This window comes from Dunckerocampus dactyliophorus, chromosome 15 (assembly GCF_027744805.1).
Source record: "Dunckerocampus dactyliophorus isolate RoL2022-P2 chromosome 15, RoL_Ddac_1.1, whole genome shotgun sequence".
Classification (NCBI taxonomy): Eukaryota; Metazoa; Chordata; class Actinopteri; order Syngnathiformes; family Syngnathidae; genus Dunckerocampus; species Dunckerocampus dactyliophorus.
Window position 1 is genome coordinate 14,724,497 of NC_072833.1, and position 21,330 is coordinate 14,745,826.

General features: G+C 43.9%; 1 protein-coding gene across 1 annotated transcript in view; it reads right to left on the reverse strand.

The window, feature by feature from the left end:
* The window catches only part of dnah2 (dynein, axonemal, heavy chain 2), a 32,792-nt gene extending 12,263 nt beyond the window's left edge, over positions 1–20,529 (reverse strand). The window contains exons 1-60 of the mRNA XM_054800649.1: positions 20,391–20,529; positions 19,987–20,215; positions 19,795–19,905; positions 19,133–19,368; positions 17,365–17,556; positions 16,457–16,662; positions 16,181–16,310; positions 15,907–16,089; positions 15,621–15,829; positions 15,388–15,534; positions 15,149–15,305; positions 14,898–15,007; positions 14,692–14,821; positions 14,374–14,562; positions 14,148–14,292; positions 13,881–14,073; positions 13,609–13,809; positions 13,354–13,510; positions 12,990–13,164; positions 12,728–12,891; positions 12,488–12,649; positions 12,317–12,420; positions 12,075–12,231; positions 11,908–11,990; positions 11,651–11,831; positions 11,379–11,517; positions 11,078–11,295; positions 10,908–11,000; positions 10,701–10,826; positions 10,512–10,622; positions 10,202–10,390; positions 9,983–10,086; positions 9,722–9,911; positions 9,462–9,642; positions 9,250–9,377; positions 9,010–9,162; positions 8,808–8,933; positions 7,634–7,852; positions 7,423–7,540; positions 5,898–6,172; positions 5,386–5,538; positions 5,159–5,311; positions 4,925–5,016; positions 4,664–4,862; positions 4,355–4,579; positions 4,133–4,237; positions 3,870–4,058; positions 3,707–3,792; positions 3,481–3,611; positions 3,248–3,397; positions 2,985–3,152; positions 2,611–2,911; positions 2,370–2,502; positions 2,061–2,200; positions 1,767–1,977; positions 1,068–1,184; positions 854–995; positions 528–697; positions 327–443; positions 81–245 (exon numbers count right to left, since the gene is read on the reverse strand). Coding sequence (XP_054656624.1) covers positions 81–245; positions 327–443; positions 528–697; positions 854–995; positions 1,068–1,184; positions 1,767–1,977; positions 2,061–2,200; positions 2,370–2,502; positions 2,611–2,911; positions 2,985–3,152; positions 3,248–3,397; positions 3,481–3,611; positions 3,707–3,792; positions 3,870–4,058; positions 4,133–4,237; positions 4,355–4,579; positions 4,664–4,862; positions 4,925–5,016; positions 5,159–5,311; positions 5,386–5,538; positions 5,898–6,172; positions 7,423–7,540; positions 7,634–7,852; positions 8,808–8,933; positions 9,010–9,162; positions 9,250–9,377; positions 9,462–9,642; positions 9,722–9,911; positions 9,983–10,086; positions 10,202–10,390; positions 10,512–10,622; positions 10,701–10,826; positions 10,908–11,000; positions 11,078–11,295; positions 11,379–11,517; positions 11,651–11,831; positions 11,908–11,990; positions 12,075–12,231; positions 12,317–12,420; positions 12,488–12,649; positions 12,728–12,891; positions 12,990–13,164; positions 13,354–13,510; positions 13,609–13,809; positions 13,881–14,073; positions 14,148–14,292; positions 14,374–14,562; positions 14,692–14,821; positions 14,898–15,007; positions 15,149–15,305; positions 15,388–15,534; positions 15,621–15,829; positions 15,907–16,089; positions 16,181–16,310; positions 16,457–16,662; positions 17,365–17,556; positions 19,133–19,368; positions 19,795–19,905; positions 19,987–20,215; positions 20,391–20,426 — 9,504 coding nt within the window. The 5' untranslated portion in view covers positions 20,427–20,529. The remainder of the gene's footprint in view (positions 1–80; positions 246–326; positions 444–527; positions 698–853; positions 996–1,067; positions 1,185–1,766; positions 1,978–2,060; positions 2,201–2,369; positions 2,503–2,610; positions 2,912–2,984; positions 3,153–3,247; positions 3,398–3,480; positions 3,612–3,706; positions 3,793–3,869; positions 4,059–4,132; positions 4,238–4,354; positions 4,580–4,663; positions 4,863–4,924; positions 5,017–5,158; positions 5,312–5,385; positions 5,539–5,897; positions 6,173–7,422; positions 7,541–7,633; positions 7,853–8,807; positions 8,934–9,009; positions 9,163–9,249; positions 9,378–9,461; positions 9,643–9,721; positions 9,912–9,982; positions 10,087–10,201; positions 10,391–10,511; positions 10,623–10,700; positions 10,827–10,907; positions 11,001–11,077; positions 11,296–11,378; positions 11,518–11,650; positions 11,832–11,907; positions 11,991–12,074; positions 12,232–12,316; positions 12,421–12,487; positions 12,650–12,727; positions 12,892–12,989; positions 13,165–13,353; positions 13,511–13,608; positions 13,810–13,880; positions 14,074–14,147; positions 14,293–14,373; positions 14,563–14,691; positions 14,822–14,897; positions 15,008–15,148; positions 15,306–15,387; positions 15,535–15,620; positions 15,830–15,906; positions 16,090–16,180; positions 16,311–16,456; positions 16,663–17,364; positions 17,557–19,132; positions 19,369–19,794; positions 19,906–19,986; positions 20,216–20,390) is intronic.
* Between the last annotated feature and the right edge of the window lie 801 nt (positions 20,530–21,330).

Below are 21,330 nucleotides of genomic sequence, written 5' to 3' on the forward strand. Positions count from 1 at the left end.
TGACACTCACCTCACCTCACACTCAAGAATACTGTATAAAAAAATCTATCATACAAATTGGCGGGGAGATTGTATCGTACCTTAACGGTCTGCTGCCAGCGGACCCCTTCCCCAGCCAATCCTTTCACCAGTTTGTCAGCTCGGTCCAATTTCACCTCCATATCATCCGACCTCCTCTTCAACTCTTCCTTGGTTGCCACTTTTTCGGCGTATTGTTTGTTCAACATGGCCAGTTTGTCCCCCACCTGTGCACAAACCATTATCATCACCAACCATATCAGCTATTCTCATATATCTTTGTCCCGATGTATCTCGTGGGTAGGTACCTCTTTCAGTTTGTTCTCAGACTCCTGTAGTTCAGCTTGCTTCTCTGAAAGTTGGGCCGTGGCATTATTCAGCAGCTCCCGCTTGGGCTCCACCACTCTGAAGACACACCCATACACCTGCAACAATGCAACACACCTCTGCTTTCAGTTCTGTCCCATATTGTTGTTGTTGCTGTGATGGTTCATGGTGAGAAGCCATACCTCCATGGCTCTGACCCACATGCAGAGAGACTTTGCAGCCAGAGACACTTTGCCAATGATCTCTGGCTGGAAGTCGGGCTGTCTGCAGTAGTTACCAATCCTCTTCAACACACGGTCTGAGATGTTGTCCTTGTCGAAATTGATCAGGGTTTTGATGAAGTTGGCCTCACCTGCCACAAGCATCCAAAGTGACAGACTGACCAACTATTCTTGTTTTAGAGTACGTATTGAAAACAGAGGTGTTGATTTTCCTATGATTTTTTATTTGCTTTCATTTCCTTGAAACACTTGAAGAGAGTAACAAAAAAACAGTGCTCCTTGCTCACCCAGCTGTCTCTTAGCTTCTGCCCAGGTGGGCTCTTTGTTCAAAAGAGTCATGACCGCCTGCATCACCTTCTCCACCAGAGCAGGAGGACGGCCATAGGACTTAATCTCTGTCATGTCCTTCTTATTCAGAGACTCAAGAGCCTTTGCGGTGGAAAAATTCACAGTTGATGGACACAATTTAGTGGATGGATAAGACAAGCAGATCAGCCATACCTTGGTGGCTTCATCCAGAGCTGGCAGGGCTTCATCCAGCTCTCTCAGTGCATTCTCTGCCAGTGCTTTGCACTGCATCTCTTCTGCTGCAATTTTTTCCTTCTTAGCGCTTACCGTCTAACACACAGAAAGGCAAAGACTTCCACAACCATGACATTATGTAAAGTATTATCACAATGAGTGAAACAATTCTTTGGAGTAATTCAAGTATGTCAATTACAAAAAATAAATAAAAATCACTAACGTGCTTACGTCACGTAAGTTAGTCTAGTAATGACAATTAACTAATTATTATTTCTCTCCTTTTCCAATAAATTATTACACTCTCGGATGGACACATGCATTCCAAAAGCACCAAGTCCCAAGTAAGCAGCTGAGCTAACAAATAGCATTTTAAACACGATAGCCCAAGACGTGCGCCCATTGAGCATGATGGATAAATTAAGTTTGTTCCTACGCACAATGTGAATTTAAGAAATATAAATGCTGATTATATAAATGAAACCAATTGGCCATTCAATTTTAAGTGAAATGTCTTATTTTCTCTTGTGTATTTATAATTGCCCGAGCAAAACTTAAAAGAAGCAAAATTGTTTTATCCGATTACTTGATTAATTGAAGGAATTTTCAGTAGAATACCCAAACACTAAAATATTTGATAGCCCTAATTATCACCACTGAGTACCTTGGATATCTGACCTTCTGTTGAGTGTCCGCCTCCCTGGTTTGTTGTACAATGACAGTCAAGTACTCGTCACACTCCTTCTGGTAGTCAGCCACCTGCTTATTAGCCTCCTCCAGCTGCACTGTCATGGCTGCCACCTTCTCACCTGTGTCGCTGATCTTAAAAAGACCATTTTGTAGTTTGCTCACCTGCTCCCCCAGCTCAATGCGCTTCTCACCCAGAAGCCTGAATAAACAGATGAAACTAAATAGGCTACAAAGCCATAAAACAAAGTGCAGCCATCATTGTTGACTTCTACAAATGCCTACTTCTTATATCCAGTCACCAGCTCCAGATAGTTGGTGGGTGTCACATAATTATGTCTCCTCAGTTCCACTTTCATCCTGTGTGACATCTCTACCACTGACTGGTGCGTGGTCACAAAGATGGAGGCCACCTTTGTTGCACTCTGCAAGGTCATGAAACAAGTGTAATTATCGTATTTGGTATTTGGCAGGTTTACAAAAAACAACTTAATAGAATGGGTTGAAATTAAATTAGGTTTGTTCAGCCTTGGTAGAGGTTTAATGGCATGAACCAATGCTATATGTAGAAGCTTGCAATGATCTTTCTCTCACCCCCTCAGAGGATCCAAGTTCCAGTCCCTCCAAGTATCGCTCAGCAACCTCGAGTAGGGCATCTTTGGGCCACTCACAGAACCAGTCTATGGTTGTGCAGTTGACAAGTGCCGGGTACTGTAGAATACGGTTCCTGCAGGCAACAAGCAATCCTTGTAGTGACAGACACTTTGCTTTGGCATCATTTAAATGGATGCATGACTCCAGTAGCAGATGAGGGTGGGGGGCAGTGTGAAGATACCTGAACGGGTCTCCCACGGGACTCATGCAGAGAACAACGTGTAGGTTGCTCCTGACGCGTTCTATTAGAAAGCAGAATAAGGATTCGGGTGTCTCCACCACATTCTCCTTCCTGGCGGAATCGGACAGGGCGTTGCAGATCTCCACGAACTCGTCCTGCTTGAAGAGGTTGGGGACCTCTCCGGAGCTCAGGATGTTGTTGATGTCCTCCAGGAAGGATTCATCCACAATCTGGGTGTCGTTGAAGAGGAAGACAGTGGGCTTGTTGTCCACACCAGTCAAACGGTACAGCTTCTTGACATCTGGAATCACGTTAGGAAAATCATTGTTTAAGGTGGTACTAGAGGGTGGCAGAGAGCTCTCCGATCAGCCTACCTTCTCTGAATTCCAGCTTGCGGTACTGTTTGGTGATTTCCACCTCAAACACCTTGTACTCGCAGATGGAGGCAGCCATCCTGGACAAGCTCTGTCGGCCCGAACCCCCAACACCGACAAGCAGCATGTTGCCCCTTGGCTGGCTGATCACACGGACCACTCGGGTTACTGTGACAGTAACACATAAATGTTATGGAATGTCATGGAATATTCCAATAAAAAAAATTAAATATGATTTTGGAGTTGTATTCTAGTGTTCTGACTGTGTTCAATGGCATCCCGAAAGAGCACTAGGTTCATGGGCACTATGCCTGGCGTCAGGTTGTAGTCCTCCAGTTGAGTCTCCATGAATTTCTTGAGACTATTCATGTCCAAAAGGTCTTCATACACCCCAGACTCACTGAGGAAATCACCTTAAACACACCAGAGTATCACAGTTTATGCTACCATCTTTTCTTCATCCCTATATCTATGTGAGAATTCTGTACTAATCTACCAAATACTGGAGGTTGTTTATCAGGGCAGATGTTGTGGAAAACAAGGTCAAAGAGGGAGCCCATTTTCTCAGCTAGCAACGTGGCAAAGGCTTCTATGTCAGTCTGGTCAATAAGCCGGTCAGAGAAAACCCTGAAATTGACAACAACTGTCATTAGACCGTAAACAAAGTGGAAAATATCAACATCGACTCCACCAGGGGTTATTTAAACCTTGTGAGTGGTTACCTGAAGCACTCATGGATCCACAATCTAACCATATTCTGTTTACTATCATGGAACTCTGGATGTGCTCTCAGCAGACCTTGAAACACCTATATTAAAAGAATGGCACAGACAAAAAAATTTGAAATATGGGTTGCTTGGAGGTAGACTTTTCTAAAACATGTACCTTGGAGATATCCCTGAGGTTGAAGAGGTAGTGCGTCTTGGCTGGAGTGGGAAGAAAACGAGCTGTAACTGAATAATACAGCTCTAAGGTTGCCTGGGTAAGAAACCCTCCAAATGGCTTGAGGTCCTCCTTAAAACCTTGCAGCTTCTGGTTAATCATGGTACTGAAGATGCGGCGGATTTGGGAGTCCTGAACACATCAGTGCCATAGTTTTGTGCATGTTGTAAATGTTGCAAATTGGAATGAAGGTCAGCAGGACTTACATGTGGGAATGTCATGTTGATGAGGTTGAAACGACTCTGCAGGCGGCCAGAAATGTGAGTCCTTCCCCCGCCAGGGGGTCCCATGGAGGCCAGCAGCGACATTTTCTAACAGTTGTGACATCATAAGTCATCCTTATACAGAGCATGTATTGGTGTGCAAGGGTAATACAAACACAGGAAGCACCAGAGTAAAAAAACAAACGCCTTCCTGCCTTCTCTTACTTTGACATAAGTTGTCGTCTGTTTCTGACGATCAAACCAGAAGCCGTAGTCAATCCAGAGACGCAGCAGCTCTAATGGCGGCTGCGAGCCAAAGAGATCGTTCGCTGGCATGTTGAGGTCATCCAGGAAACAGAGCAGGTCCTTCCCTCCAACTGGCACAAACACACCCTTGGTCCTCTTCTCCAGTCGGCTTTCCACAATGGCCTGGACGTTGTTGGAGGTGGTCTGGACAGCCATGACATTAAAATGTTGACGCAGGCTAAATTGTGCAGATGTACCATATAAATTATGTAGGCAATTAGCACCAACCTGTGAGGACATGTTGATAGTAAGTGTGGACCACTGGCCAGTGTCCAGAGTATGCAAGACGCCATGGACCACTGAGGTCTTCCCGGTACCGACCGGTCCGGTGAGCAGCACTGGATACTGTGCCTTCACCATTGCTGTGACCAAGTAGTTGTAGCGAACTGTGTCCACTGTCGGAACCATGATCTTATAGAATGGGGAGCTGTAAGAGACGGAAAGTTGTAAAAGCTTTGTTATGTTACTGGATGCCATCTTGCTACTTACTTAGGGTTGTAGCGCCAGCCCTTTGGCAGTTTATCTTCAAACGGAGCCCAGGCTTTGTTCTTGACATTTACATAGTACTCATACACTGTGTCCTACAGGATGGAAAATATGAACATTCAGTATATCGTAGCTAGTTAATTGTGAAGTTCATAATCAGGCTGCACTTAGATGCCTACTGTTGATGTAAATTACTGTTTGATTGACAATGCATTGTTGTGATGCTCAAACACGGACCTTGATGGGAAAGGTGCCGTCCAACTCCCGCAGGAAGTTATCCATCTTCTTGCGGCCATCCTCATCAACTGATGCACAAATGGACCAGATGAGACTGAAGGTGAACCAGAGCTCCACGATCCGACCCAGGCTGTCTGCATCAGACATGTTAACCTTGCAATGAGGTATGAATGGTTATTAGCTACATGAGAGAGGGGAAACACTACAAACATCTCTCATTGTGTTACCTTGTTTGTGGTCAGGGCCTCATAGAGGCGGCAGAGCGAGATAATGCTATTCAGTTCCGTGACGGGGATCAACTCCTTACAGTTACTCTTCTTGAAGCTCAATGTTCTCTCGATGAAACTGTCAAACAAAGGCTGCAAATGTTCCACCTCTGCCTGCAGAGACATGGTGCATGTTGGAAATGGACACGCGCTACAAACAAAAACGCAGCTCACATTTTTCATGAACTGAACTCATACAACCTTTCTACTGTATGTACACAAAATACCTATTTCTCTGTCTTTTTTTTTTTTTTTTTTTTTACCTCTGTGTTTGTGAGCACTTTCCTTTGCCAAGATAATCCGTCGACCTAGTGTGTGGCATATCAAGATGCTGAGAAAACTAGGCCTATTATGTACATACAGTAGAAAGAAGTTTTGGATGTTTGAGTTCAGCTCATGAATGATGGAGGCAAAAACAAGTGTTTATTTTGTTGAGTGTATTTTGCAACATTGCATTTTGTCATCATGGTTACCCTCTGACGTTTCTCGAGCCAAGACTGGACAAAGGGCCTCCATCCCAAGTCGACGTAATCATTGTAGACCATCCCACAGCGCGACACTGTCGCAGGAGAGGCCTGTGCCAGATTCTCCACTTCAAACAGCAGGGACACCTGTTCAGGCATGGAAATTCTCTCTCCGTTGATGAGTGTGAGCACCTTGTTGTCATCCATGACAGAGTTCATGCTCTCAATCCACAGCGTGTCCACCGGACCATCAAACACGATCCATTTCTCATCTGGTTTGTCATCTAAAAATGACAAGTCACACACATACACACACACCCACACGCACGCACACACACACACACACAAATACACACACACATACACACACACAGCAATGGACTGAAAAACGATTCATCGAGTAATTTGAGTACCTTGATTCCAAAAAATAATCGAGAAATTTTCCCTGAATCTTTACGTGTGCTTACGTCTCCAATGCACTTACGTCACCCATGCAGAGGAAGAAGCAGATGTTTGGTTGAAGGAGTGGAGAGAAAGTAAAGACGAGGGAAAACAACATTGACGACCAAAGAGAAGGCAAACAAAATTAAAAAAAGAAAGAAAATGTTGAAAGAAAGTATCGGAACATTTCAGGCTAAACAGCAAGTTTAACACCATGATGTGCTTCCATTGTAACGTTCCACTTACATACCACAAGAGAAGAGCTTTTGATGTTGCAGCATCTCCGAAGATACCCAGAATGAACCGAAAGACCAGAGACAAGGTAAAATTGACGTAGCACAAATCAATGAAATTAACTTTATACTTTATGAGCATAATGTTAGCTGTGTGGAGGTGCGAGGGTTTTCTTAATTATGAACACTGATTGTGTGGCTAGTTGATTACAATGGTTTGCCCTTAAGGTTAACATCTGCAAACAGACAGCGCTGTGACTTAAGAAGATGGAAAATAAAAACATTTTAGCTCACTAAACAGTAGCTGGTCATTTCTAGCAGACAATGATGTGTAATGGAACTAGGAAGTCTGTGTCTCATTCGCTTGGTTGAGAGTAATGTGTTCCACTACAGGTGTCTTCATTTTAGTTTGAACACTCAAAAACTCTAAATCTTATAAACAATACTAGTCTTATTTCTGGTCAGCCTGTCTAAGTTTAGGGTTTATAAACAGACAGCCATCAACATCCTGTAATAAGGAATTAAGTCTGTCAATTAATGAATTATTTCTCTCCTTTTTCAGGAAATAACAGTCTCGGATAAACTGAACTACACAACAATGTAGTCCATCAGACCCAAGAAAATACAGTTTGTTCCTATGTACAATGTGAATTTAAAAAATAGAACTGTTGATTATCTTAAAAATTAAACCAATTGCTCATCCATTATCAAGAGAAATGTCTTATTATCTCTTGTGTATTTATAATTAAAATACGTTTTATCCAATAACACGATTAGTCTAAGGATACTAATACTAAAATATTCAGGAGCTGCAGCCCTAATTTAAAGCTAGACCATTCATCTGTTTTTGGCACGTTTACCTGCGCAGGCTGTTCTCATGACACTGGAAAGGACTCCATCAGTCCACTCATTGGTAGACAAGTCATTTTCACCATACAGCTCTCCAAGACTCATGGCTTTGGGGTTCAGTGGATAATCCTTTTGCAAAGCGAGACCCAATGCAAAAAAGCAGCACTGAATGCATGTCACAATTTTAAGACATAGGGTTTTAACATGGAGAACATGAAATACCTGCACAAGCTCAAAGCCTGCCATTTCCTTGTTGTGCATGGCAATTAGGGCACTTTTCAGGGTCTTCCACGTGACCGTCTTGCCGCAGCCCGTCTTGCCCACTAACATGGACGAGTGTCGGGAGTTTTTGGTCTCAAAGAGTTCGATGACTTTGGTCATTGTAAAAGGAGTCACTTGCAGGCCGTTCTGACGAAGTTCTATCTGGATGGCTTCCTTCATCTGAAAGAGAAATGTCAGCAAAACACAGGTTTTATGCAGGCAGAACATTATTTGAAATGTATTGACTGGCTTAGCCCAGAGGTCCCCAACCACCGGGCAACCTGTACCAGTCCGTGGGCGGGACACACATTTTTTAAACATTGTTTTGTTAGTAACTACATCAAATTTCATGTAAATGCATATCAATTTGGGAAACAAGGATTATTTTACTTAAAAAATATACTGTTTCAAACCCCACAGTTTTTGTATGTTTATGTTGTTTTGTTTTGTTTCATTCACTTTTTTCGGCATCCTTGAACACACCATAGTTGTGAGCTCGGAGTGAAAGTTCCATCTTTCTCTGATGATGCCACAAATAGATTTATATTTTTCCTATTCTTCGTTCATCTCAAATGCTGATACTGTGTCTGAATGCATAAAGTTGAGGTGCGATGACGTTATATCTGTGTTAAGTTGGAGCGGTGCAGTTTATTAAGTTAAACAACGATACAATAATCTTTTGTCAGGAAAACAAACTCCAGGCTCGTGCAAATGGTGAGTCTGTATTCATTTTGTGCTTTTTATTCATGATGTTGTACTGCTACTTTTCAGATTTTGTTCATTGCAGTCAGACATGATGAAACCCACAGCGCTTTTATTGTGGCGGCCGGAAGTTGTGCTAGTCTTTGTTTTATACACAACACAAAATAACTTCATTAATTAATACCATAACCTTAAATGAAATGCCCCCCTCCCATCCATCCATTTTCTATGCCGCTTATGCTCATTAGGGTCACAGGGGTATGCTGAAGCCTATCCCAGCTGCCCCATCCCCCTGTGAAGTAAAAAAGGTTGCATACCTTGCCATAGTCTATTGCTGGTGTTTCTACATCAGGGAACAAGTCCAGGATGATGGGTATGCTGGAGCCTATCCCAGCTGCCCCACCCACCCTGTAAAGTAAAAAAGGTTGCCTACCTTGCCATAGTCTATTGCTGGTGTTTCTACATCAGGGAACAAGTCCAGGATGATGCCATTGAACAACGGCAGGTCAGATGAAGTTAGTTTAGCAATATTCATATCTTTCATAGCCATGAGTAGGACCTACGGATAGAAATTGTGCAGGTTAAATGTGGACACAAACACAGGAGCAGCCTTAAAGACAGACTAAAGTGCTCACTTCTTCCCCGGGGACATTAGGGCAAATTCGCCGCTTCTTGCCAGCGTAGCGGAGCAAGGAGGTGAGGGCACGGAGGCCAAAGTCGTAGTGGTCCTGCTTTGACAGCTGCTGCATGGCCAGAGAATACAGGGTGAACACTTTCTTAGCCAGGAGCTGGAAACAAAATGAGGGATGGGAAGGACAAAAGAGGATGCAGATGTTAGGATTGAGACATTATTGCAAACATTTTTTTTCCAGTACCTTGCAATCGTTAAAGCCCTCTCCAAACAGTATGATCTCAGCAATTAGAGTAGAATCTGGCACCACCATGGAGATCGGTCGGAACATGGACTTGAGGTTGTCTGGAAGCTCAGAACGACCAGCATAACCTGAGAAAAACACAGAGCAGAACTAATGCCAACGGTTCATTTTCATAAGAACTGTTTCCAGTGTTGACATCTCATTTCTCCTACCAGGATTCATCGTTATAAAGACACCGCATGACGCAACCAGGTTGATGTTGTGTTCCTCAAACTGGAACCTGGTTTGGAGCGCCGAGAGGGCGGACAGGATGGAGAGTATCTGCTGGGCCACCACGGACAACACTTCAATGTTGATTCGGTTGAACTCATCAAAGCAGCCCCACGCTCCTGTCTGGTTTGGATGGTGGCAGGAAATCGATCATCTGACCGTGATGGCGAGCAAATGCCCCCCCAAACACCTCCTTCCCTACCTGTGCCAGGCCAGAGAACATGCGGCCCATTGACTTGTAGTCGAGGCCTTCGGAGCAGTTGATGACGATGACATACATCCCCAAAGATTTACCCAAGTCTTTCGTGGTCTCTGTCTTCCCAGTGCCAGCGGGCCCTTTGGGAGAGCCACCCCGATGCAAATGGAGCGCCGTTGTCAAGGTCATGTAACACCTGCAGAATGTTAATGAGTTACAATCTATTCAAGTTTTTAAAGATCCTTTCACTTCATGAGTGATGGCCACCTGTCTGTAAGTGGAGTGATGACAAGCCTTCCAGAGTTCCCCAAGTACTCGTAGCCATACTTGAAATGTGTGTTGGTCTGTCGAATAATGCAGTTGTTCAAATCCTGTGGTGACAAACAAATGACAAAGACAAATGACAAATTAAGTGATAAGGTCAGTGGACACCTTATCGCAGTGCTCCTCTGACTGGCACTAATCCATATACTGTTTGTTTTTAACCTTCTCCCAGTAGAGCCTGAGCTGGCACAGCCACTCAAAGGCGTTCACGTCATTGCAGCCCGCCTTGGCCAGTTTGGCGATGACATCCCGAGCATGGACTTCCACTGTGACCAGAGCTACAATCTTCAGACGCAGGACTTTGGACAGGTTGCTCCGGATCATCTCGGAATATCGTCTGAGCAAAGACACCTGGGAGAGAAAGCAAGTATGATTAAGGAGTTTATTTGTGGCTCGGAAATGTTCAGCCCATCAAATGGTCATTGAGTGACAAGTAATGGCAAAGTTGCATGAAGCGGCACAAAAAGCGCACTTGTTTCTTCATCATGGTTTTAAGGCCAGACTTGTCATCTAATTCCTTGCAGGTAATCAATGCCTGGGTGACATCAGTTGTCCACTGGATCTGACTGGCTGTGATCAGCATCTAAAACAAAAGAAATATCAGTCTAGTTAAAAATGACAAAGACGATTGATCTCAGAGTGTTGAAGGAAGGTAAGTCACCTGTCCTGGCCAGTCTTTGGACCACTTGTCCCTCTGGCTTTTCATCTTCTTGAGTGCCACCAGGCAGTCATGCAGTGAATTTTTTAGCGTGCTGCGCATGGCCTTCTCAATATCGCACAGCCAAATCTACACAAAACACAAGCCATTAATCACTCTTGTTTTTGTATGTTCTAATGCCATCCATTCTGCTTTTCATGATTACTGCACCTCTACAGGCTTATCCAGTGGCACTGCCTTGATAAATTCAATCATCTCCCCATCAGAGGAGAACATGGCAGTGGCGTCCAACCTTCTGCCCATCTACAGGAGACACCAGCACACTATGGCAGCACTCTGTAAAGTATGTGCAGTTATCCTCATTGCAACAAGTGACTTACCTTTTCAGTGCGCAGGCTCTTGATGTTGTCGAAACACTTCTTTAGATGTGGCTGCATTGCCTCCGGGTTCTGTGACTGGCCAAGGATCTCCAGAACATCGTCATTAGACAGGAAGTAGAATCTGGGGAATATCTGTCTCTTTGACTCAAGATACATGTCCAAGGCCTTTTGAATCTCTTCCAGCTTGGTATTCATTTTGGATAACGTCTCCTGCAAGCCTAACAAAGCACAGGCCAGATTTAAAATGATCTGTAAAGAAAAAGTGTGATACAAATGTCTAGTGTAACGATTTCTGGGATACCTGGATGGTGCGTTCCCTGCAGGGCGTTGTTGTTCTCATGAAGTCGAGTCATGATGGTCTTCCAACTTGAACTAATTTCTTCAAACTCTTTACACTCTTGTGGCAGCTGCTCCCTGATGTCCTTTCCTTGAAAAATATTCTGGAGGTGTAGAAAATCATGGAAAGGATGGGGGAAAAACAGGCACAAAAATCAACGATGGCAAAGGGAAAATAAAAGATCTGAAAACAAAATGTGGCGAGAGTAAGCCTCATTTCTGTATGTGATAATATACCTCAAGATATATCCACTGCCGCTGCACCGTGAGGATCATCTCAATGATTTCCATCACCTGTGACAGCTGACGTTCCCAGTTGTCCACAACCTTGTCAAAAGCTTTGACAAACCGAGAAGCCTTCATGGTGGACAAGGTCACCTGGTTGTCCTCGAGGGCCTGGAAAACATCCTCTGTGCCTCTGTAAGAGTGAAAACAATGCAGTGTAACATACCTCTTCATATTGGACTTGTGGAGGCGATTCTGTCTAGTCTCACTTCAGACGAAAATGGCCTTTGTCTTTGTACGGGGAAACATCCAAGGTCAATTCCGCCCATGTCTTATTAATCTCCTCCAAACCCTTCAATTAAAAGTTGGAATACGGAAGCCCATGTGAAAAAACTTGCTCAGTGCATATTGATCCTTGCTGCTAATGAGTCTGGACCTGTTCTATGGAGAGTTCCTTGCTGGCGGCCCCAGAGATCTCACCGATGGAGTCTGCATACTTGTCAAAACCCAGAGAAATGATCTTCTCCAGGGTGAAGTCATCACTGGTGTGGTCAAAGGAGCTCTGTACGTGAGCACAGATCTGCTTCCAGTGCCTGGAAGAGCCATGGCATGAGGAGTAGCATGATCTTCAAATTTACTGTACATTCAAATAAACCACAAGACCTGTCTGTGCTGTACCTGTCTCTCATGGCCGGGTTCCTCATGTCAGCAATAAGTGGGATGATTCTCCTGAACTGGTCAACCTTCTTCTTGGAGAAATCAACAATGTCCCACTGCTTATCCTGCAAACCCAAAAGTTCAGTAGAGCCACATCAAGGTCAGATCTGCAGCTTTTTCATGAACTCTGACCTTGAGTAACCTCTGCAGCTTGTGGAGGGTTTTGTAGATTTCCTGCGCTGTGCTCTCCATATTCTCTGTCCGAAGCGATGTAAAATGCCCCCCCTTCCAGCTGTCCCAGTGTGAGTTCCAATCCTGCGTAATCTCCCACACTTCCTGCAAGTAGTTGATGTCCTGCACCATAGGGACCAAATTAACAGCTCGCTCTATTTCAGATAGGATAGGCTTATGTCTGTTGATGATATATCAAACCTTCTCTAAGGCTTGGATGGTTTTGGAAGGTTCCTGCTCTATCTTGAAGAAGCTCAGGCCATACAGAATGGAATTTTCTTCTTCCTTTAGAGCCTCGAGATGGGAATGATGCTCTGATGTGAGCCTCAGGGCCAACTTGGTGTTGATTGCAGGATCAAATGGACCTGGACATACAAAGAAGCAAATAGTGTTGGATGTATGTAAGACGCAGCCAACATGCATTTCTACATCATGTATGGACAAGATACAAAGTGCGAGTGACCTGAAGTGGTGAACTCCTGCATAGTGGTCTGGATCTTCTCGGTGAGTTCCTCAGAGGAGGCAATGTAGCTGCTCTTGAAATTTTGTTTTTGCCCTTGCAGCATCACGTCGCTGTCGATTAGAACCTGCTGGAACCATTCCCACTTGGTGTTTAGCGTTCCCCGCAAGTCCTGAAGCTGCAAGCACACAAAAGTTGCACTAAAATAAACCACAGCAAAGTACAAATATATTTGTCAAGGCAGACATTTTGGATGCCATTAGACTATACAGGTGTACCGAATAAAGTGTCTGAGTATATATTACATACAGTAATGGGCATGCTTAATTATCTCAATGAACAACTGTTGCATAACTCAAGTGCTTACAGTCGGCTCCACAGGGAAACCATATTTGTCCAGCACAGCAAACTGTTCATAAATCAGAACAATATCAGCCTCTGTCTTGACTAAATGGCCTTGAAGAGACTCAAGGAGCTGCAGACTCTCACTCAGCTCCACCAGTGTCTTGTTGGGTTGACTCAACCTGAAACAGATACGCACACACACAAAACCTTGTTATCTTACTTTTCCCTTCACCTTTGTTAGCCATCACCACTACTGTTACTTTGTAGTACTACCCACCTCTTGGCGTTGTGATTCATTGAGGCATGCAGCTCCTTGAGCTGGGTGCCTGCGATGCGCACAAGGAGCTGCATGAACTTGGACTGCCAGTGACTACAGTGTTGCACCAGTGAGGTTTTGAGTGGCGAACAGTCCAGCACGATGAACTGGAAGTTGGTGACTGTCTCTTCCTGCTGGATACTAGTTTCTATTTCTGTGTACCTGAGAAGAAAGATGTTCATTATCATCTTTTCCTGTATCAGAACAAATAAAAGTGTGACTCAGGGTAGTACCTATGTATATCTGCATCAAAAGAAGCAACCGGTTGATTGAGTTTTTGGTAACGTTGTATGTAAGAGTCCTTGTTGGTCTCCCAGATGTCCCTGTATTTGTCCCAGGTGGTCAAATATTCCTTCAGGCGGCTGGCGGTGGCTGACATCCCAGCACCAACTGCAGCCTGTATGCCTTTTATCTCATCATCATTTGCTACACAATCAAAAGTACAGGGGAGTTGGCAACAGTTCAGTAAAACTGGCGACTAGTAATCATTTGCCACAAACCGATGTTGACGTGTATGGGATTCTCCGAGGAATGTTCGCAGGAGAGGAGCTCGGGCAGTCGCTTGAATTTTGAGATAGTGTTGATGAGCTGAGGCAGAATGTCCAAGATTTGTGCAAGCTCTCGCAGAGATGGGGAGAACTCAACCTGTCACATTTCCATGTTCAGTTAAAATGAGTGCCAATCTGGATCAGCTTTATTGAAATTGGCCAGAATAGTTTCTGGTACCCTGAGATCAGCCTTGGGTTCCGCCTGGCGCAGTGACACCAGCACTCTGAACAAAGGAGTGGGTGATGATTTGCGGTCTCCGTTGATGGCCTGTGCTAATTTCTGCATGGAGCGCTTCACGTTGCTGCGTAGTGCCTCCTCCAGCATGTGGTCCACCTTCTCGGTGTATGTGACCCAGTGTTCCTGCACCTGAGGCAACAGGGTTACACAGCACAGTGCTTGGTGATGACTGATATTACGTTTCATTTTCAATTACAATCTCACCTCTAAGTAAAAAAAAAAAACACTATATGGACACACCGATCAATGCTGAGGTACCTCAGGTCCATCTTTAGAAAAGGTGTTGTGTATGTAAGTCATGATGTCAACAATGCGTTGAAGAGCAGACCGTAGTTGGTCTTGCTGGCGCTGTCGGTGAGTTTGCTGATCATTCTCAAATTCCCAGTTCCTGGCAGGGATAATGCTGATTTTCTCTGTGTTCTGGTAAATCTGATACATATTTGTGTTTTGTGATGATCTCTAACCTATACAAAGTCTTCCCATCAAGCCTCACGAGCAGTGTTTCACTCATCTGGCGACAGAGTTTAGCAGTGGCCAGATTGGATGCTTTGAAGCCGTCAACTATCACCTGGACCTGTAGTAGAAATATGGAGAAGACGGCTGTCAGACATCTCAGATAGGATTTTAAAGACCTTTTTTAGAATCTTTTTTGTTCTACCTTGAATCCAATTCGGACATAAAACAATCAGAAAGACTGTTTCTAATTAACTCTAACCTTGGAAACATGCACAATGCAGTCCTTGACGAAGGTGTTTGCAGATATTTTAAACATCCAAAAGAGTTTGGTAAAGCCCGGCTGAATCTTCTTGTCGAGCATATGGATTTTCTTGGAAAACAGACCCAGCTCAATTGGAGAGAGCATTCCAATGATCCTGACTCACACAAGACATCCATTGAGTATTTGGAGGAGCTCCATTGTTATAAATAGTTCAGTCCATATTTGTGTCTCCTGACCTGTTATAGTCCCGGGCTAAGTGCAGTGCTCTCTCCCTGAGACATCGAAGATCTTCCCGATCCTGGTAAATCTCGGACACAAATTGTGGGATTTCAAAATTTTGCTGACTCCAGGACTTGATCTCAGCAAAGAGGTTCAACAGGTTGCTGTGAGGGTAAAAACACATCAAACTAGAATGGTACTCTGCAGAGCGCAATGGACAACAACAATGAAGAGTACTTCGGACCCTCACGTATCAAAGTTGACCTCGATCCTGTTGTCTTTGCCATGCAGCAAGAGGGGTCGCTCGAGCTTCTTGACATACTGCAGCTCCAAGCCTTGGCGCCACTCAGCAAACTTCTGTGTCACCATGTCGTTCAGAGTGTGAATGGTTTGGTTGTAGTTAACCAGAGCCTGCCTGCAGCTGTGTGACTCGGGCAGGATGGGGATCTTCTTCAGCACCTGATGTGGAAGAGCAGAAAGAAGCTATTAATATAAGAGGGTTTCAGTAATTACTTGCATACAACAGACTGACTGACTTCCATGAGGCTTTCTAAGTGGAATTTGAGGGCCCTCGCTCGGTGGGCCTGGCCTGCCAAAGGTGGCATATAGTTAGGGATGGACACCGTCTCCGGATCAATCTGTCTGGTGAGCATGCTGTTCTCCTTCTTGAAGATGCTGTGTATTCCCTCCACCATCTCGTCTATTTTGCTCTTAATAGACTGTGGCAAGGCAGACAGAGGTCAGCAGTTGAATGCAGCATGCACTGATAGAGACAGTGACCACTGAGGATGAGTGCAATGTTGCAAAGACCTTTCTGGCAGAAATGGGCTTAAAAATGTCCACCAGCCGAAGTCCTTCCTCCACTGTGTTGACAGTCTTGAACACAGACGTGATCAGGTTCTGCAGCATTATATCAAGATCTTTTAAAAATGCACGAAACCTGTGCATAAACACAAACATATGTAAACACCCCAGACATTAATCTGCCTTAGAAATTGATTTCATTGTATTATTGTAGTTGCATCATTCTTTCTATCTTATTTAGCTATAATTTTACAATTAAAATAGTTGAACTGGAGGACACACCTGTTGAACTCAATATGCCATCCAGTGTTCTCCACCTCGAGGATGCTTTTGTCAACGGACCGCAAGATCTGAAGGCCATGCTGAAACTTGGCCTCAATCTTCACAAGGGATAGAGTAAGCTCGGGGCCCTGATAGCCGCTGAAGCACGGCAGCGCTCTCTGGTTGCCATCTTCCCAGCGGGCAAACTGCTGCTGCGTATCGCATACCTGAGGTGAAAGCCAAACAGCATCTCTGGTATGGCGCACAACAAACAGTTGGTACTATCATGCAGTATTTCAAATAGTTAAAATGTGTGCACCTCAAGCAGGTCTTTGAACCTTTGAATACAGGCATCAACTGGGACAAATATGTTTGTTTGGTCCAGAAGCCAGCCTTTTTTAGATTGCCTGGTAGAAAAAAAAGAGTAGGAGTGTACAAAACAATTTAATCTGAAGGCAAAGCATCAGTCATATGTTCGCCAAATAGCATGGATTTCCTTCTCTTACTCATGGTGCACCTCAACGGCACGCGCGTAGATATTCTTCCAGGTCTGGCAGCACATGATGCAGTCGTTAAGGGCTTGCTTGCTGGAGGTCACGAAGCCCTCAAAGATCCTGTCCAGAGAGATGCTCTTGATGCACAGGTGGATAATCTCGTAACTTGTCTGCAAGACAGCAGCATATAGAAGGTTTATAACTGCCAGCAAACAATGTTTTCAGAATACTGGAGCACTGAAGACAATTGACCTAATTTTTATCAAACTATTTTGTAAATGGTGGCCTAGGGGTTACCATGTCGGCTTCACAGTCAGGAGATTCTCCATTCCATCTCTGTGCTTAGAATGCATGTTCTACCCATGAATGTGTGTGTGGGTTTTCCCCTGGAAACTCCAACTTCCTCTCACAGCCCACCCAATTGTGTAAATGAACCTTAAGGAAGAGGCCTGTGATCCGCTCGTTGGTGTTGTAGTAGGTGGAGTTGGTCCAGATGATGCGAATGAGACTGACGATGTGCTGCAGCTTGGGAGCGAGTTCATTTATTTGAACATGAGCCAGTTCTTTACAGGGTTCCACCAATAAGGACAGGAATCTCAGGTTGGATTGTGCCTCCATAGATAAATCCTGTGTGGGCAACACAACAAAGAAATTATTTGAGCAAGTGCTACTGCCACTGACCATGGGGTTATGTTTTATATTTCCATTATACATTCCTGATAAAAAAAGAATTTACATTTTGCACTATTGGATCTTAAGAAGATTTCTAAGAACACCAAAATGCAAAAAGAAGAAATGGGAGTGAGACAAAAAAAATCTGAGTACACAACTTATTGCAAACAACCATTAAACTGAACTAGGCTGTTCATCAGCTGATCAAAAGACCATAGCGCAAAAAAACCCAGAAGCCTCCCTAAAATAGAAATAACATTTTCAAAAAAGGACTCAGTAATGAGGAGCTGTGCCATTCTTGTTAATCATCTAAAAAATTGGTTTAGGCATGCTTGATGCCAGTGTTTCCAGGAGGCTAGTAGGATGTTGTTCCATGTGGTGAAGATGGCTTCACGGAGGGAATCCACTGTCTGGAACTGTTGTCCATTTTTGTAAACTTTCCTTGCCATCCATACCAAAATGTTGTCAATTGGATTTAGATCAGGGGAACATGTAGGATGGCCCAAAAGAGTGCCATTCCTCTGGAAGAAGTCATTTGTCAGGCAGGCAGTGTGACCTGCAGTGTTGTCCTGTTGAAAAACCCAGTCATTACCACACAGATGAGGGCCTTCAGTCATGAGGATTACACCCTGCAGGAAATCCACATTGCCAGCTGACATTTGATGCCCCTGCACAACCTGACGCTCCATTGTTGCATTGAAGGAAAGAGCACCCTGGAACATAATGGCGTGCCCTCCACTGTGCTTCTTGCCTTTTCCTTTCTTCCACTCAATGTCCCATATTTGGTACTCTCATGCAAATTTCAAACACGCAATTTTGTGGTGTTGAAGGAGACAAGCTCTTTTAAGACATTCAATGTTCTTAAAACCCTTCTCTCGCAGATGTCATCTGTTGGTTATTGGACTGCACTCAGCACCAGTAACAACCTTCATTTGCCAAGGGTCATCCCTTGTCTTGACGGGAAACCAATCGGATCCTCCAGCTCAGGGCCAGTGACATTTTTTTGGGTCTACCTTTTTCCTTTTTTGTTCCATAACCCTCATGAACTTTTAAGAAGTTTAAAATGACAGTCTTATTGCGTCCAAACTCAGCAACAATGGCACGGTGTGAGAGGGTTTGCTTAAGCAGCTAAACAATCTGACCGCATGCAAAGAGGGAAAGCTTTTTTGCCTTTGTCATCAAAAGATCATGTGTGAATACCTGACAGAAAATTACATAGATTTCAACTTTTAAAGACTGTAGTCTTAAACTTTTGATCAGCTAATGAACAGCCTATTTCAGTGTAATGGTTGTTTGTCATAAACTGCTTACTCAAATGTTTTGTTTTGTCTCACACCATTTCTGTTTTTTGCATTTTGAAGCTCTACTTAGAACCTCCTTAAGATCCAACAGTGCAAAATGTAAATTCTTCTGGTTTTAAAATTTTGATTAGGAGTATTACAATTACTATATGTCAGAGGGTTGGGGACAGACCAAGGAAGTACCAAGGTCATTCTTTGACAATTTCTCAGTGAATAATGGCTGTCTCCACCTGCATTTCCTTGGCGAGTTTGCAGAAGCGCTTGACATAGAGTGAGTTGGCCAGCTCCAGCATGTGCTGAATGTGCTTGACTCCGGCCTTCTGCAGCTGATGACTCATGTCCATGAGCTTGGCAGAGTGGCGCTCCCAGTATGCTATCTCCTGCAGTGGACCACTGTTGTCGGTCATGGTGGTTTCTTGGACGTTCAGCAGCTCCTTGATCTGGTCCGTCCAGTGGATCAAGACAGCTGAAAATGTGGAGAGCAATCGTGAATACGCTACAATGAGACTTTTATTATTCAGCGCTTGCACTAGAGGTGCCTTAGAATAGTCGACTATTTGACGATTCGATTCAAGTCATGTTGTTCCTATTTTATGTGCACTTTTCTGATGTGTGCCGACAGCGACTGTGTTTTGGTTATGTTTGTCCTGCTTTCTGTGTCACTAAATAAATTAAGGTACTGTTGTTGCTCACCTACGATGCTTATTTGTTTGTCTGAGTGTTTTAGCCTGTTTGTTTGAGGTGGAAAAAGTCAAATGAGATCTGTTTATTTCTCAGGATCGCCATTAGCTCTGCTCTAAAAAAAAAATAGTCGACTATGGACAAAATTTAACGAATCAGATTCTACTTTGAAAATCCTTAGCACTGTGCTTACTGTACATACTGTACTTACATTCCATCCTCTGCACCAGATGACTGTCCTTGCTGCCCTCTTCAGCACTGTCAATCAGGCCTTCCACTGGGATGTACAACACAGTCTTACCCTCCTTCTTACTAACGTCATCTGTTCAAACATGACATGGAAAACATTACATACTCCTAATGATGCAATAATGACAATAAATCAAGTTGAGCCCCACTCCACCTGTGAGGATGGCCAGGTAATTGTGCATGCCGTTGGTGTAATTGTCCTTGATGCCCTTCTCCCAGTCACTGCTAATGTCCTTGTCATCTGTATGTAAGCTGGTCAGGAAGTGAAGCAGGCTCTCAGTGGGGTCACCCTGCACCACCCCATATTCCACTTCTAAGTAGAAGGTCTCTGCGGTGATCATGGCTCCTGGCTCGCGCATAAAATAGACCAGCTCCTCCACCACCTGACATGGAATGTGGAAGATGACGTCAACAATTTGGTTCAGTACCGTGTGAAAGCACAGCGACTTGGTTGTTCTACCTAGTGAGGAAGTTGGTAAGGTTAAGCAACACTTTGACATAGACCTCATATCCTGGTGAACTATAGTTACCAATTACAGAGGAGGAAATACACTGTACCTGTGGTGGAATGGAATATTCCACTTTTAGTGTCATGTCTGTGTCAAAGTAGACCACCAAAGTGGGAATAGATGTGTCCTCAATGAAGTTATCCAGCACCTTCTCATGGTCCTCCAGCCATGACTCTTTAGTGACACCCAAAAAGTCCGCACAACTGATGAACTTCTGCGAGGGCAAAATGCAGCAGGGACCGAGACAGTAAATGTGTTATACAGTAGATGTGTTTTTTAGTGGCAGATAATAAAATTAGCCAGTTTTACCTGACGAATGATCTTGATGAAATCTTTGTTATCGTCAACATTGTCGTTGTCTTCAATGCTGCCTTCTTTGTTGTGTGAGTTGTTATCTTCATTGTCATCATTGGTGTCATTTATATTCTCATCGTCATCATTGGGGCCATTTTTGTTGTCTTCATTGGCGTCCTCGGTAATGTCTTCGCTCTTCTCGTGAGTGTTGTCTTCCTTTTCCTCTGAGGTAACTGAGGTAATCACAGGAAAAAATAAGAGAGGGTAGCATTGTTAATTATTTTGAGGACACACCACTAAGGGTGCGTTCACACTTGTAGTCCTGTGCTCTGGTCTGGACCAAAATTTTTTTTAAAGATACTTGGTGGCCAGTTTATTGTGGTACGGTTTGCATTCACACTTGCATTTTTGTCCGTAGACCAAACACAGTAGTAGCTCGGTTTTCATTATTTTCATTATTAATCGAACTGTACAAAACCTGAAAAAAATTCCCATAGGAAACAATGTAAATCCAACAATTAAACAAAGAACAATTATAATTTTACATGCAGAAAACAATATGAAATGCATATAAATTCCAATGCAAGGGAGAAATGGACATTTCACTTTTATCTTGATTGAGGTCTCTTATTGGCGAGGACTGGGGAGGGAGGAGGGGAGGACTGAGCCACACGGACAACACTGTCGCACTTTGC